At 35.5% G+C, this 12,615-nt stretch overlaps 1 protein-coding gene across 1 annotated transcript in view; it reads left to right on the top strand.

Annotated features, from left to right (window-relative positions):
- The first annotated feature begins 3,190 nt into the window (after positions 1–3,190).
- sfxn5a (sideroflexin 5a) overlaps positions 3,191–12,615 on the top strand; it is a 31,721-nt gene continuing 22,296 nt past the window's right edge. Inside the window, exons 1-2 of the mRNA XM_038279450.1 lie at positions 3,191–3,362; positions 5,747–5,815. Of these exons, the coding sequence (XP_038135378.1) occupies positions 3,315–3,362; positions 5,747–5,815 (117 nt within the window). The 5' untranslated portion in view covers positions 3,191–3,314. The remainder of the gene's footprint in view (positions 3,363–5,746; positions 5,816–12,615) is intronic.

The raw sequence follows: 12,615 nt of genomic DNA, 5'->3' as shown, positions 1-12,615 counted from the left end.
TTCACAGATATACAATTGTACTTTTACAATTTTACTTGAAACTCTGATACATTGTTACTCACCATAAATTAAAATATGATCAAAACTTATCACGAAAAGATTTATGGGGAATCGGGATGTGAACAAGAGAAGAAGAGCTGCACTCCTAGTTCACAGTCCTTACTGGTTGGTAGTGGAAATGCAACAAATTGCATTTTGAAATTTGAAAATGTTTATTTGGACATAAGGCAAAAAAGTAAGCAGAAGAAATCCGTATATACACATCTATAAATGTATAGAGTAAAAAAAAGTTTAAGAACAGTTTGTAAGAAGCAAATGCTTTCTTAATCTTACTAATTTCTACACACCATATCTATTTCATATAATGTAATACATCTTTATATACTTCTCTATTACACAGGAAAAAACAAGGAAAATTATGATGATATCTATAATTGCTTCACTGGTAATGTCAGAAAAAAGCCCTTCCTTTCAGTTAGGGTCTTGCCAAAATGTTAATTTGTGCCAAAATGTGCCTCTTAAAAAACATAAATATTTTTCCTTTTATTTCTCTACAGGGTTGAGAAATGTTGAGACATATCAAGCAGTGAAAATCCTTAAGGTACCTAAAGGGAGGAATGCTATTCAGATTATTTTCTGTAGTATAGTATAGAAAGCACATTTAAAAAGACTAAGACATTTATACTTCACATTTATAAATGTTCCCATCATGCAGCTATAATTTGATTTTTCATAAATCTACTAAGTCATTCCTGCATTTTATCCTGAGTAAGGAAGCAACCTGGACAGGTTATCAGTTCATCTAAGGGGAATTTAGAGAGATCAACATACAATCTGGACTGCAGGATATTTGGAGTTAGCCCATTTATGGGGTGAAATTTGTTCCATGATGGTTGCAGACTAAGAAAATGTTTTGTGAATAGAAATTTTAAAAGAAAAAAACATTCAAAATGCCAAAAATACACAAGGAATTAAGGGGTCCCAGTCAGGCCCATTGTGAGCAGCATAAACTGTGTGTCTCACAATATTGGATTGGTGGTCTGCACTTATACAGCACTTTTTCAAGTCAGGAGACCTGACCAAAGCTTTTTACACTACATTCAGTTATCCATCCATTCACACTGATGGTGTCAAGGCTGCATAGTTTGAAAACTCTCCACACCACATACAAAGCTCTACAGACTTTATTTCCAAATTCATGCATTTGAGACTAGCTCCATATAAATCCATTGTTTCCTTTGATCAAACTGCTCTCTTCACCTGTATTCCCACATCAGAAGCAAAAAACACAGTCAGGACACAGCTAGAAAATGATGAAACCCTGTAAGGCAGGACAGTTTTTACACCTAACTAGATTTATGACCTTCTGGACCTCTGCCTATCAACCTTATACTTCAAATACAGGGATAACTTTAACTGACAGAAACATAGGAGCGCAATGGGCTCCCCAGTTTATTGTTGTCAATACCTATATGGAGGAGATGGAGAGGAGATGACTGCACATATAAGGTAACACAATCATTTCACTGGTACGTGGATGATCATCCATCCATTTTCTGTCATGCTCATCCCTGCTAGGGTCGCAAGGGGTGCTGGTGCCTATCTTCAGCTGTCTACAGGCGAGAGGCGGGGTACACCCTGGACAGGTCGCCAGTCCATTGCAGGGCAATGTGCAATGTGGATGACACCTCGGTCAAAATCCAAACCTAGGAAGTTGAGGCATTCACCATTCATATCAATTCAGTGGACAAAAAGTTCGCTAGAGAGAAAGCCAAAAACTTCTTGCCCTATCTGGACTGTCCTGTGAAAATTGAGGACAATAAGAGTCTTAATACTGAGGTTTACCGGAAACCTACACATACCTACAATACCAATACCTTTAGTTTGACTCACATCACCTGCTGAAAAATAAACTTTCTGTTATCAGAACTCTGAGTTACTGGGTCGACAGTATTTGCCTTGTTACAGAGGAGAAAGGAAAGAACTAACGTGAGGAAATCACTTGAAGCATTTGCTCATCCAAACTGGGTGTTTGTTAAGTCAGCTAAAATAACTAGAGGAAGGAAGAACACTGCATCAACCACAGAGGAGAAATTAAAGATGCACAAACATTGTGAGCATCAGGAATTTCTGAAAAAATTAAAAGGATTTTCTTGAAACACACATACATTCTGAATTTCAAACCCAACAACACACACAGATTATTTTTATGTTTCTTTGTTGTTTTTAATAGATTTTACAATTTCTATATTTTTTTATATATAGAATTTCTGTTTTCAGGTACACTGAGTTTTAAGGAATGCATTGTTTACAATTTGAGTTTTACATATCTCATTTTCTTAAATTCTTGGAGATGTTTTTTTTTTTATGGAATGAGGAGCTGAGATGCATTTCTACATGTCCAGTGCAGCTACATGTGCAGCTTTTGTTTTAGTCAAGAGCTTTTCTCTATTTTGAAGTGAAGAGAAGAAAATATGATCTGTGAAAAACAATTTAAAAAGAATGCAATTTGTAAAACTCAATCTGAAAAACAGAAATAAGAGGAAAAAATCAGCAAAAATTTTATAAAAAAGCAAAATCTGTAAAAATATATATCATTTTGAAAAAAAAATGCAAAAGATAAACTTATAAGAATTCACTGAAATAACAAAACATGAGAACACAGCAGAGTTGCATTCATAACCTGTTATATAACTCTTTTTTCAAAGTTTCAATTTAATTCTAGGTTGCTTTTCTTTTTTGCTCAGTTTTTAAAATATGTGCATGCTTTATTTTTTATTTCTATTTACAAATATAGATTCATTCACTACATGTCCCAAACTTTCAGAGGGAAACTCTATGCTTGGTTACCACAGGAATGGGTTATAGTTTTTATTGTTCTATGTGCAATTTTATATTTAAATTTTAACTTACATTCTGTTTATGATACTTTTAAATCATAGACTTTGGTTTAGTGCTTTGTGTTGTGTTTTTATCTGTAACACTATCTGAATAAATGTTTATGATCTGATAGTAAGATCATCTCTCAGGATGTACAAGGTCATATTTTACTACTCTCTTGCAATATTATTTTTTTGGTAAAGCTGAAAAAAAAAGGCACAATATCCTGGGATATGTAGTCAAATTTAATAAGCAATTTACAGTCTGCCTGCAGACGCCAGAACAGGATAACTACATTACCCACAATGCATCGTGGACACAGCGACAGCTGGGTGTTTTGCCAAGCAGCCCTGACGGTGAAACTGTTCGGCGAGGGAAAATAAAGCAAAACTAGATTTTAAAGAATAAAGAGAAGAGTCGTGTTTTCTGGCAGCATGTCTGAGTTCCCACCATTCCAGTACGGAAAGTCTCGTTTCAACCAGGTACTTTTAATTAAGCTTCTACACCTAAAAAGTTTTTCCGAAACTGCAGAAAGTTGTAGAGTTTGGAACTGACTGTAAACTGCAAAACAATATGCTCTCAACTGTGATTCAAACAGACATTCATAATTAAAATACAGGGTTTTTATCCGCTATAAATATGCATTTGAGACTGTTTCTGCTCCTGAACAGTGACTTCAACATAGCGAGCTGGAAAAAAAATATAGTAAAAAGCAACTTACTTTTTATTATCATTATTATTGTTATTATTGAAGTTGGGTGTCTAAGGTTAAAATAAAAGTCAGCTAAGCTTGGAATGTAGGGCTGACGTAATTAAAACCATTAATTGATCTGAAGAAGCGACTTTTATTTCAGCACGTGGACCTTAAAGGGATATTTGACAGCAAACAGCATGAGCGCCTAAACATGAGTGGGAGTCTGTCTTCTATTTCAGAACTTTAATTATTAAATTGAGTTATTTCTTTTAGATTTTTAAGATTATTTCTTATAAACAGAAATAGGTATTCCTTAAAACAAATCAGCATTTCTCGGAACCAGTATACCAGTGAAAAAACAAACAAAAAAAACAGGACTTTAGTTATTCTTTTAAAATATTTAGTGAGACACAGAACCAAAAAGCCACGTGTAGCTCTGCAGATCCAAGATATAGCAGGTAAAAAGAAGGGCTGCACTGATTTTCTCAATTTGGTCCGATCTGTGATGACCAATATGTAGGTGATGTTCACACTGCAGGCAAATGCACATTTGCAGTTTGAAGAACACCTTGTTTCTTATGATGATTTCCACCAACCAATGATTGTTTGCGTTATATGACTCATCCAATGACTCTAGTTTTCACTAGATGTGGATGGCGCACATGACATGAAATAAATATTTATAAACATTAAACCAAAGTCAAGAGTAACAAATAACATTTGTTTTAAAAATGTGAGGAGTAGAAAGTACTGTACAGATACTTGTGTGAAAATTTAATAAGTAGAAGTCATAAGTAGGAAGAAAAATAAGTAATGCAGTAAAGTATAGATGCCTTACTTAAGTACAGTAACAAAGTATTTGTACTTCGTTACTTGACACCTCTTTATATATCTAATATTTTTTAAAGTGTCTGAACACTCATTTTGCATTTCATCCAACTGTCACGTTATCCTGTCTGTATATAAATGGAAAATGTGTAATTTTTTTGGTAGAGTTTGTCTTAATTGATGTTGTAAGTAGATTATTCTTTGAGCAAATGGCCTATTTTAGAGTCTACCATTACCCTAGAAAACAATTTTCAACAACAAATTATTAGTAGATACTTTTAATAGTCATTTAATCACAATTAACCCTCTCAGCTCTAATTTCAGTATGCTTTTCTTTTCCTAAAATTATAATAAAAAAACACCTCTGATTGGAGCTCTGTCCCAAATGTCACACAGTTACATTTTCTAAAAAAAACAGCTGGAGAAAAACAGATCATGTCAGAAACTACTTAAAAATAACCTATCAGTATCCATAAAACTTTTAATTATATTTTAATGTTGAACATCTTGATATAGCCAACACAGACCTATCTTCTAGCTCTCCTAATAAAAATCTATTCTCTCTATTTTTAAAATCTCGACATATCCATAAGGCCTAATCAGGACAATGCCAAGCCTCCAGTCAACCTGACATGATGGTGCAAAAGCCTCTATCAGGGAGCATCACAGATGACGCTTCTGAAGGAGAGGAAAAGTCCCGTTTTTTAATATGCTGATATCAAAAGCTGCCCCCACCCATGCTATGTTTTTGACAGGCATCCATATGTTCAACAGATTTTTTTTGTCCAAATTAACAGTTAGAGCAATTAAACCAGAAGAGTGTGGGGGGGTATCTTCTATGCCTGAATCTCTAAATGATTCCTTATGCCAGCCCTATGAATCAGTGATTGAAAGGTATTCCTGGCGCAGTCATTAAAGAATTAATTGCATTCGGTGCGAGCGGATTTGGGCGTCTAAAAGATGAAGATGGGAAACAGTTTGCCAGCGACTGTAATGAGGAGGCTCCACCTGGTGTGTGGGAACAGCTGGCGAGCTCTAATATCGCTGCTCACTGGGAGAGGCAGCTGGAATCTCTCTGGCTGTTTGTGTAGAGAAACAATCCTGAATCTGCATCTGCTGCCGGCAGTTCAAGCAAAAATGAAGTTAGGTCAGCTGCAAAGTCATAGAAAAACTTAGATTTTCATTTACTAACTTGTGTTTTGTGTGTTCAGGTTTGATCTGTCACACGTACAACATTTAGAAAGCATTTATAAACATTCAAATAAATCAAATGAAGTTAAAGTTTATTGCTGCAATGAATATTTGCAGCTAAATTAAATGGTGTAATTTTTCCTTTTCTCTTAGGAAACATTTCTGGGTAGATTCCGGCACTTCCTGGACGTCATCGACCTCAGCACTCTCTTCGTGTCTGAGGTACTCGGGCTCCTAACATCCATGGGTTTATCTTTTATGACGTGGAGCTCAATATAACTATTATTTTTAGAGACTGGGGAAGAGTTACTTATAAATGAGGAGTTTAAACAGTTTGCTGTTTGTTTGATGAACTCAGGCTTTGAGGTGTAAAAATTAACTTAGGAGAATTTGCACACCTGTATGCAAACTACAACTCATCCATAAAAATGTCAGTTTTTTAGACGGAAGTCTGACTGTGGGCAGAACATTTGATAAAGATGATTAACAGAAAAAATCTAGAATTTAACGTATTTGTCATCCACATAATGTTTTTTTTTCTTTGTTTGTTTTTGCCTTTGACCACCAGGCTGGATTAGGGTAAAACATAAAAAGATTTCTGTCAGGGACCCACTCAGTCTTACATATATGACAAGTTTCATTTTTTGTATGGTAGCAATTCCTTTTGGAGGCTGGAAACAGTCCTGGTGTGAGTGGATTAAAAACAAAGGATAAAAGTGGTGAAAATGACCTCATGTTTATGGTTATGTTGGGAAAGGATGCATGATGCTGTGGGTGTGTTTGTCTTCTACAGGAATTGTTTAGTTTAGGGACCAATGGTTGCCCTGATGATTTTTTTAAATAAAAGTAGTACTTCATAGTAGTTGTATTTCATATGGGGGCCACCCAGATAATGTTGCTTACGGGCCTATCGTTGTGTCGTTACGCCATTGGGTGGTGGGGTATGAACAAAAAAAAAAAGGGCAATAGTTGCAGAACCAAATAACTTCTTGTGGCTCTGAAGACTCCAGATATATCAGAAAAAAATGTATGGGTGCTGATTTTGGTGAGCGGCTGATAGATGCTAAACCGGTTTTAACTAGCGATTTTATCTATCACTGCAAATGTCTTCAAATCAGCCTCTGTCAGTGCTCTTAACTTTTTATTTGTATCTTAAATTGTTATCTTGTGCAGTTAAAGCAGCTTTTGATTATTTCACAGGTTTTTATTCTTTTTTCTGTTAAATAAGATAATAACATTTCAGGTAAAACATCTGGAAAACTAGATTGGCCTTTCTCGCACTACAGTGGTTTAAATCCTAGCTAAAGGATAGGGACTTCCATGTGTCAGCCGGAAACTTTAAATCAGAGACCAGAAAAATCACATGCGGTTTTTCTCAAGGCTCCATTCTGGTGCCGCCCGTATTCAACATCTACATGCTGCCCTTGGCAGCATTCTATACCCAACAATTGTAGTATCTAGGCAAGAGCTGCAAGCCTGGTGAAGAATCTGGTTGTTTGAAATTGTAAAAGGTTTTTGAAGTACAATATAAAACTGACTAAAACTAGACTAAAACCTTTTTGAGTTTTTGTCGACTAAAATGGACTGAAACTATCACATCTTAATGACAAAACTGCAACTGTAAGTAGTAAGTAAGTATAGTACTAGTATGTATCCTTAACACTAAGACTTTGTGAAAAAATATGTAAATATTTTGCATTTAAGACAAAAAAGGGCTGTAAATATGCTTTATAAAGAACTCCGCAAGTGGAGTTTCACCTGGTTTAATTTTGTAAAAAGTCTTCTTTCAAGAATCTTTGGTTGTTTGATTATTAATTGATTAATATGAAAAATAATCCACAGATTACTCAATGTGCAAAACTATCGTTAGCTGCAGCCCTACACAGCTTTACATCACGATGTCGCCAGATGACAATGATCCAATCAGAGCGTTTGTCAGCTTTTTATCACCCGAGGAACATCTCCAGGATTAAAGGACAAATATCCAAATAGGATCTAGAAAAACTCATTTATTTTTAGTAGGATCAATTACTGCAACAGTGTCTTCACAGGTTTGCCAAAAAAGTCCAGACAGCTGCAGCTGATCCAAAACCCTGCTGCCCATGTTCTCACTAACACTAAGAAAGCAGAACACAACAGCCCACTTCTGAAGTCCTTCCACTGGCTCCCTGTAGCTCAGAAAATAGACTTTACATCCTTCTGTTAGTCTATAAATCACTGAATGGATAGGCACCTTAACACATAACAGATTTGTTGTCAGTGTATCAACCTCCCAGACCACTCGGTTCTTCTGATTTTAGCCAACTCTGTAGCCTGAGTTCATTTAAGTCAAACTAAACTGCCTTTGATTGTGGAAGTTAAAATGTTAACTGAGGTATTATAAGTTTAAGGTCATAGTCCAGCTGTTTTGTTTGTTTTACTACCTGCTTTTATCTCCATTTTGTTTTTTTCTGCTTTTTACTCTAGCAAGAACGATTTTAATTTATAAAACAAGAAATAAAATAAAATCATGACGGCTCTAAAGTGAATTGTATGTAATTATTTCTTTATTCAAGTTATTGATAGTTAATAATTTATTAATTTAGGATTAAAATTGGGGGATGTGGAAGCATATTTTTCCTTGGCCTATTTGTCAGATAAAATATTTTGAGTGTGCCGTTTCTCTGCCTAAATAGGGGCGATTATTTAGAAGTCTTGTACCAGTCTGTTTGCTGGAGTTAAGTTATGGAGTTAAGAGTGGGGATGACAGAAAGCAGTTGCCTCCCTACTCTAGACAACGGTGAAGGGAGGGTCATGAGAGATAAGAATGAGTTCACACAGCCTCCTTTTGCAATGAAAGGGAGACCTGTTCTGAGTGTTTATTTGGCTAAAATTTATGTCCTTGATGAATTTGTGTTTTTTTTTCTTCTTCTTGGGAATAATCAAATGTGAGAAAGTTCTTTATGCAGGGGGTGGGTTGGTTCCCCTGGAGGTTCCCTTGTAAGGTAAATGTATGTACTGAACTTTGCCCAGTCAGAGCTATATCTCTCCATCTGAGGACATTAAATACATTTGAACATTCTCTTGCAAGAGCCTCTGCTTCCTCCTGAAGTCCACTGGGGAGTGTTGGCCTAGTGGTTAGAGCAGTGAGCTTGTGCTGTGAGAAGGTTGCAAGTACCCGGTTCAATCCCCTAGCCTGCACTCTGGGTCTCTTAACCCCACACTGCTCCCCAGGCGCTGCATAGTGGCAGCCCACTGCTCTCCAAGGGGATTGGTTAAATACAGTTAATTGGAGTTAATGAGTTAATATGTCCATTGTGAGATCAATAAAGTTCAATCACTATATCAATTTCTAAATAAGACAATGATTTGAATTGGAATGATCCTATTTATAAGCTTATCAGAACTCTGACAAAAAAAATGCTTTCATGAGGTAAACCTGTTCCTCAGATTTGCGTACCAGTCCTTCGTTAAGGTGATGGAGGTGCTGCCTAACCTGGAGCGGAGGGGGAAATTCAGGCTCTACCTGCAGTTCAGCTCTAGCCTGGCCCTATGTTTGTAACGGGAACAGCAAGACATCGTGTCAGCAGTCAAACTGTTTGGTTGCAATGGGAGGTGGGGTGTACTTCCCCTGTATTGCAATGGCAAAAATGAATATATAGATAACTTCAATATCAAATATTTGTTTAGTATTGATATACAATTAGTTTTTGTGAAAAGCAACTGAAAATAATCCACTGTAAGTGCTTTAAATTTTTCATTTATACAGTATGAGAGCGTTATTTTTTTTAGTTAAAACAAGTTTTCATTGTTCAACTTAAGCTAAAAGTTAAAACTTTTAAATCACTGTTGAAATTAGGGTTGCTATAACTCTAAAATATTGAACTCAATATCGATATCAAGAAAATATTTGATAATTTTTTAGGATACAATTCGGATAAGAAATTACACACAAATAAAGGCAGAGACCTTAATCCTGAACTCATGGTGTGACTCTCAGCAGAGATCTGTTGTGTTTTGGCGACAGCTTTCTTACAGCGTGACTGTACTGTTTATAGTTACAGCAGTTCAGGTTCAGGTGTAATAAAGGTGTAGAAATTCTGAACTGCTCAATTGATAAAACCTAGAATATACTGAATTTCTGGCAGCAGCTTCTAATATTAAACCCCAGTTTTCCATAAACTCTTAGTATGATTAGTTTATTAGGGACATTTTTCAAAATACATTATTCTTTCAGAGAAATTATGCTTTGTACCAAATTCAGCTATTGCTAATTTCCATCTGCATTCCTTGAGCAGGTTTACAACATTATATACACATTATATTATGAAATGGCATTAAAATATAATACATTTAATTTTTACATGATAAACATTTCTAAGTTAGAAAGAGAGCATAGGTTATAAAAAGATTTCACCTGTATTGATGCCTATTGGCTCAGATGATTTTAATAATAAGTATTTATTTATGTTTTTCGAAGTTTTCAAGTCGGCAAATATTTTCTGACTAACTGGAAGCTGATTTCAGTGTCTGATGACTAAATGAAAAAGCTGAGGATCTCTTTAGGATGGTGCACTTTCTCTGAGCCGCGCAGCGGCACATCCAGGTCGTTTTATTCAGAATAAAGTTTGACAAATATTTTTAATCTGGGTGGGGAAATGTTGTTTTGATTTTAAAGATTGTTTTACACATTTCTATATCAAATTAATTATTCAAAACTAAGTAATCTCATAGAGAGATCTGACTGTGAATGTCTCACTGGCTTTAGAGATACTGAACAAGCGGTAAGTGATGTGAGACGTGATCTCACTATGAAATAAATGAAAGATGCTTCAGTTGTTAAACCACTTCTTTGTATATAAGAAGATATATTGGATATTATAGAACTATAGTTTTGAGTGTCAAGTGGGAAGAACGGGACAAAAAGAATTAAAAAAATTATAGGATTACTGAGGTTTTTTTTTGGTGAGTTTTTGAATCTTAGGTTTTGATCCAAATGGACACCAAGATATTTTATAGTTTTCAAAAAAAAATTTTCTCTCCCTTAACATAGCTGTTGGGAGTTTCCATGTAGGTTTTTGTTTAATACATCCCTACATTTTTTTTTTTTGTTAAGAAGTAAGCAAGAAAGATGTAAGCCAATCAACACCAGACATCATTTAGACAGTATTTAGGCTAAATCTGGTTGGTCCGTCATAGTGTTGATTTATAACAGAAATAGTTGTTGAAAACTTGGCTGTGTTTGGTTGGTCTGATTTTGTCCCGCTTTAGTCCAATAATAATAACTGATAAACAGCTCAGATTATTTGGTCCATTGCATAGAATCATTTTGACGTCACTTGATATCCTTCCTATGTATGTAGATGATAGCATCATCTGCATATGTAATGATTTCTTTGATGTAAGTACTGATCAAGGGACACAGGCTGCTCTGCTTGTTGTCATATTCACTCCCTTTCTCTGGCATGTTGTGGCATTAAGAGCCAGAGCTCTCTGGGTAATGAAGCTGTGAGAGAGCTCTTTGGTTACAGGAATATTGTGCTGCAGACGTACGGAGCAGGTGTAAGCGATGCATCCCCCCTGAGGAAGACATCACCTCAGCTTGGCTCCAGTGATAAGAGACAAACTACAAGGGTCATGATTTACATAGGACCTCATGTGCCACAGATAGTTCTTCATCCCTCTTATGTTTATTCTAACGGCAAACTAAAGTTGATTTTACTGGGATATTTTAACCAAAAGGAAGATGAACATTACTAAGACTTTTAACATTGCTGAGTAGTGAAATCCTGAAAAGTGTGGCGGAAATTTATCATTCAACGTTATTGTTAAAGGTAGACCAATTCATCACCCAGTCGATATTTTGGCCCAATATTAGTGTTTTTTTTATTTTTTATTTTTATCTTGTATCAGTATTAGCATGGGCCAGTTCATGGTTTCAATTTAAACCCAGATTTAAAACATCTAGATTCAGAACTGAATTCAGAGATTCAATTTGATAACACGTTTTCAGATTCTGTTTTTTTTTTTTTGTACTAGCTGATTTATTTGTACTTCAAATTTATGTCATAGGGGGTGGGAACTCAGAATACAGGGGTGTGGAATTATGATTAAGAGGCCAACACAGCGGCTGAACAACCCAGCTGATGCATTCAGGGACCATGGGAACTGGAACTGGTTTGTATGTGTATTGATTGGTTTTGAAAAATAACATGCTTCAACAATAAAAGTGTTGTGTGTATTGTTTTTTATGTTTATTTTTTTTAACAAATAGTTTTTCATTGTATTTTTTTTTCCAGGTAGATTTTTATTTTTTTTTTTTACAGTTTTGTATTTATTTTTCCAGATTTACTTATTTTTTGTTCTGACCAAATCACCAAGCCACCCTTCATCGTTAGGCATTAATGTTACAGAAACCACTGCGTTACTGAGGCAGACGGCTTAGTGATGGTGGTGGCAACAACCTTCCCTTTGAGCTTGTGTGTTTAATTAGTTTTAAGTTACAGACGAAAGTACTGAATGCCGCCATAGTTGTAACCATGCACTTCATGTGCCAAAAATCCTAAATGGGAGAGAAAAACTTGATGGGAGAAAGACGTTTTGGCATCATAACTGTGATCTAAAAATAGCTTGCAGCAACAAATAAAGTAACTATGACCGACTAAGTAAAAGTGTATTTCTAAAGAATCTTTCACAGACAATGGAGGGTCATGGTCTGTGGTGGGTTACTTAACAGAAAGTACAACAATAAAAAAAGATTTAACATCCCAGGGGAATAAAGAGAAAATCAGAAAAGAATGAAAAGAATTTAGAGTTGTTGCGCTTAAGTGTATGTTGTAGCGTTTATGCTGAAGATCAGCCCACAATTCAGCAAGAATTTTATTTTTTTCTCTGAAACATTTCATAAATAGAGCTGTAATCATAATACTGTTATTATTGTCTAAGGTTATCCTACCATCTGAATTCTGTACCAAACCATTCATGATTGGCCTGATCTATGCCTGCCTTTGCCGATTTATCGGTTCATTTAGCAGCCATAACTT

Source organism: Cyprinodon tularosa, unplaced genomic scaffold (assembly GCF_016077235.1).
Source record: "Cyprinodon tularosa strain WSP-4 unplaced genomic scaffold, ASM1607723v1 ctg150, whole genome shotgun sequence".
In the NCBI taxonomy this organism is placed as follows: Eukaryota; Metazoa; Chordata; class Actinopteri; order Cyprinodontiformes; family Cyprinodontidae; genus Cyprinodon; species Cyprinodon tularosa.
Note: the sequence above shows the minus strand (reverse complement) of the source record. Positions and strands in the feature narration are given on the sequence as shown.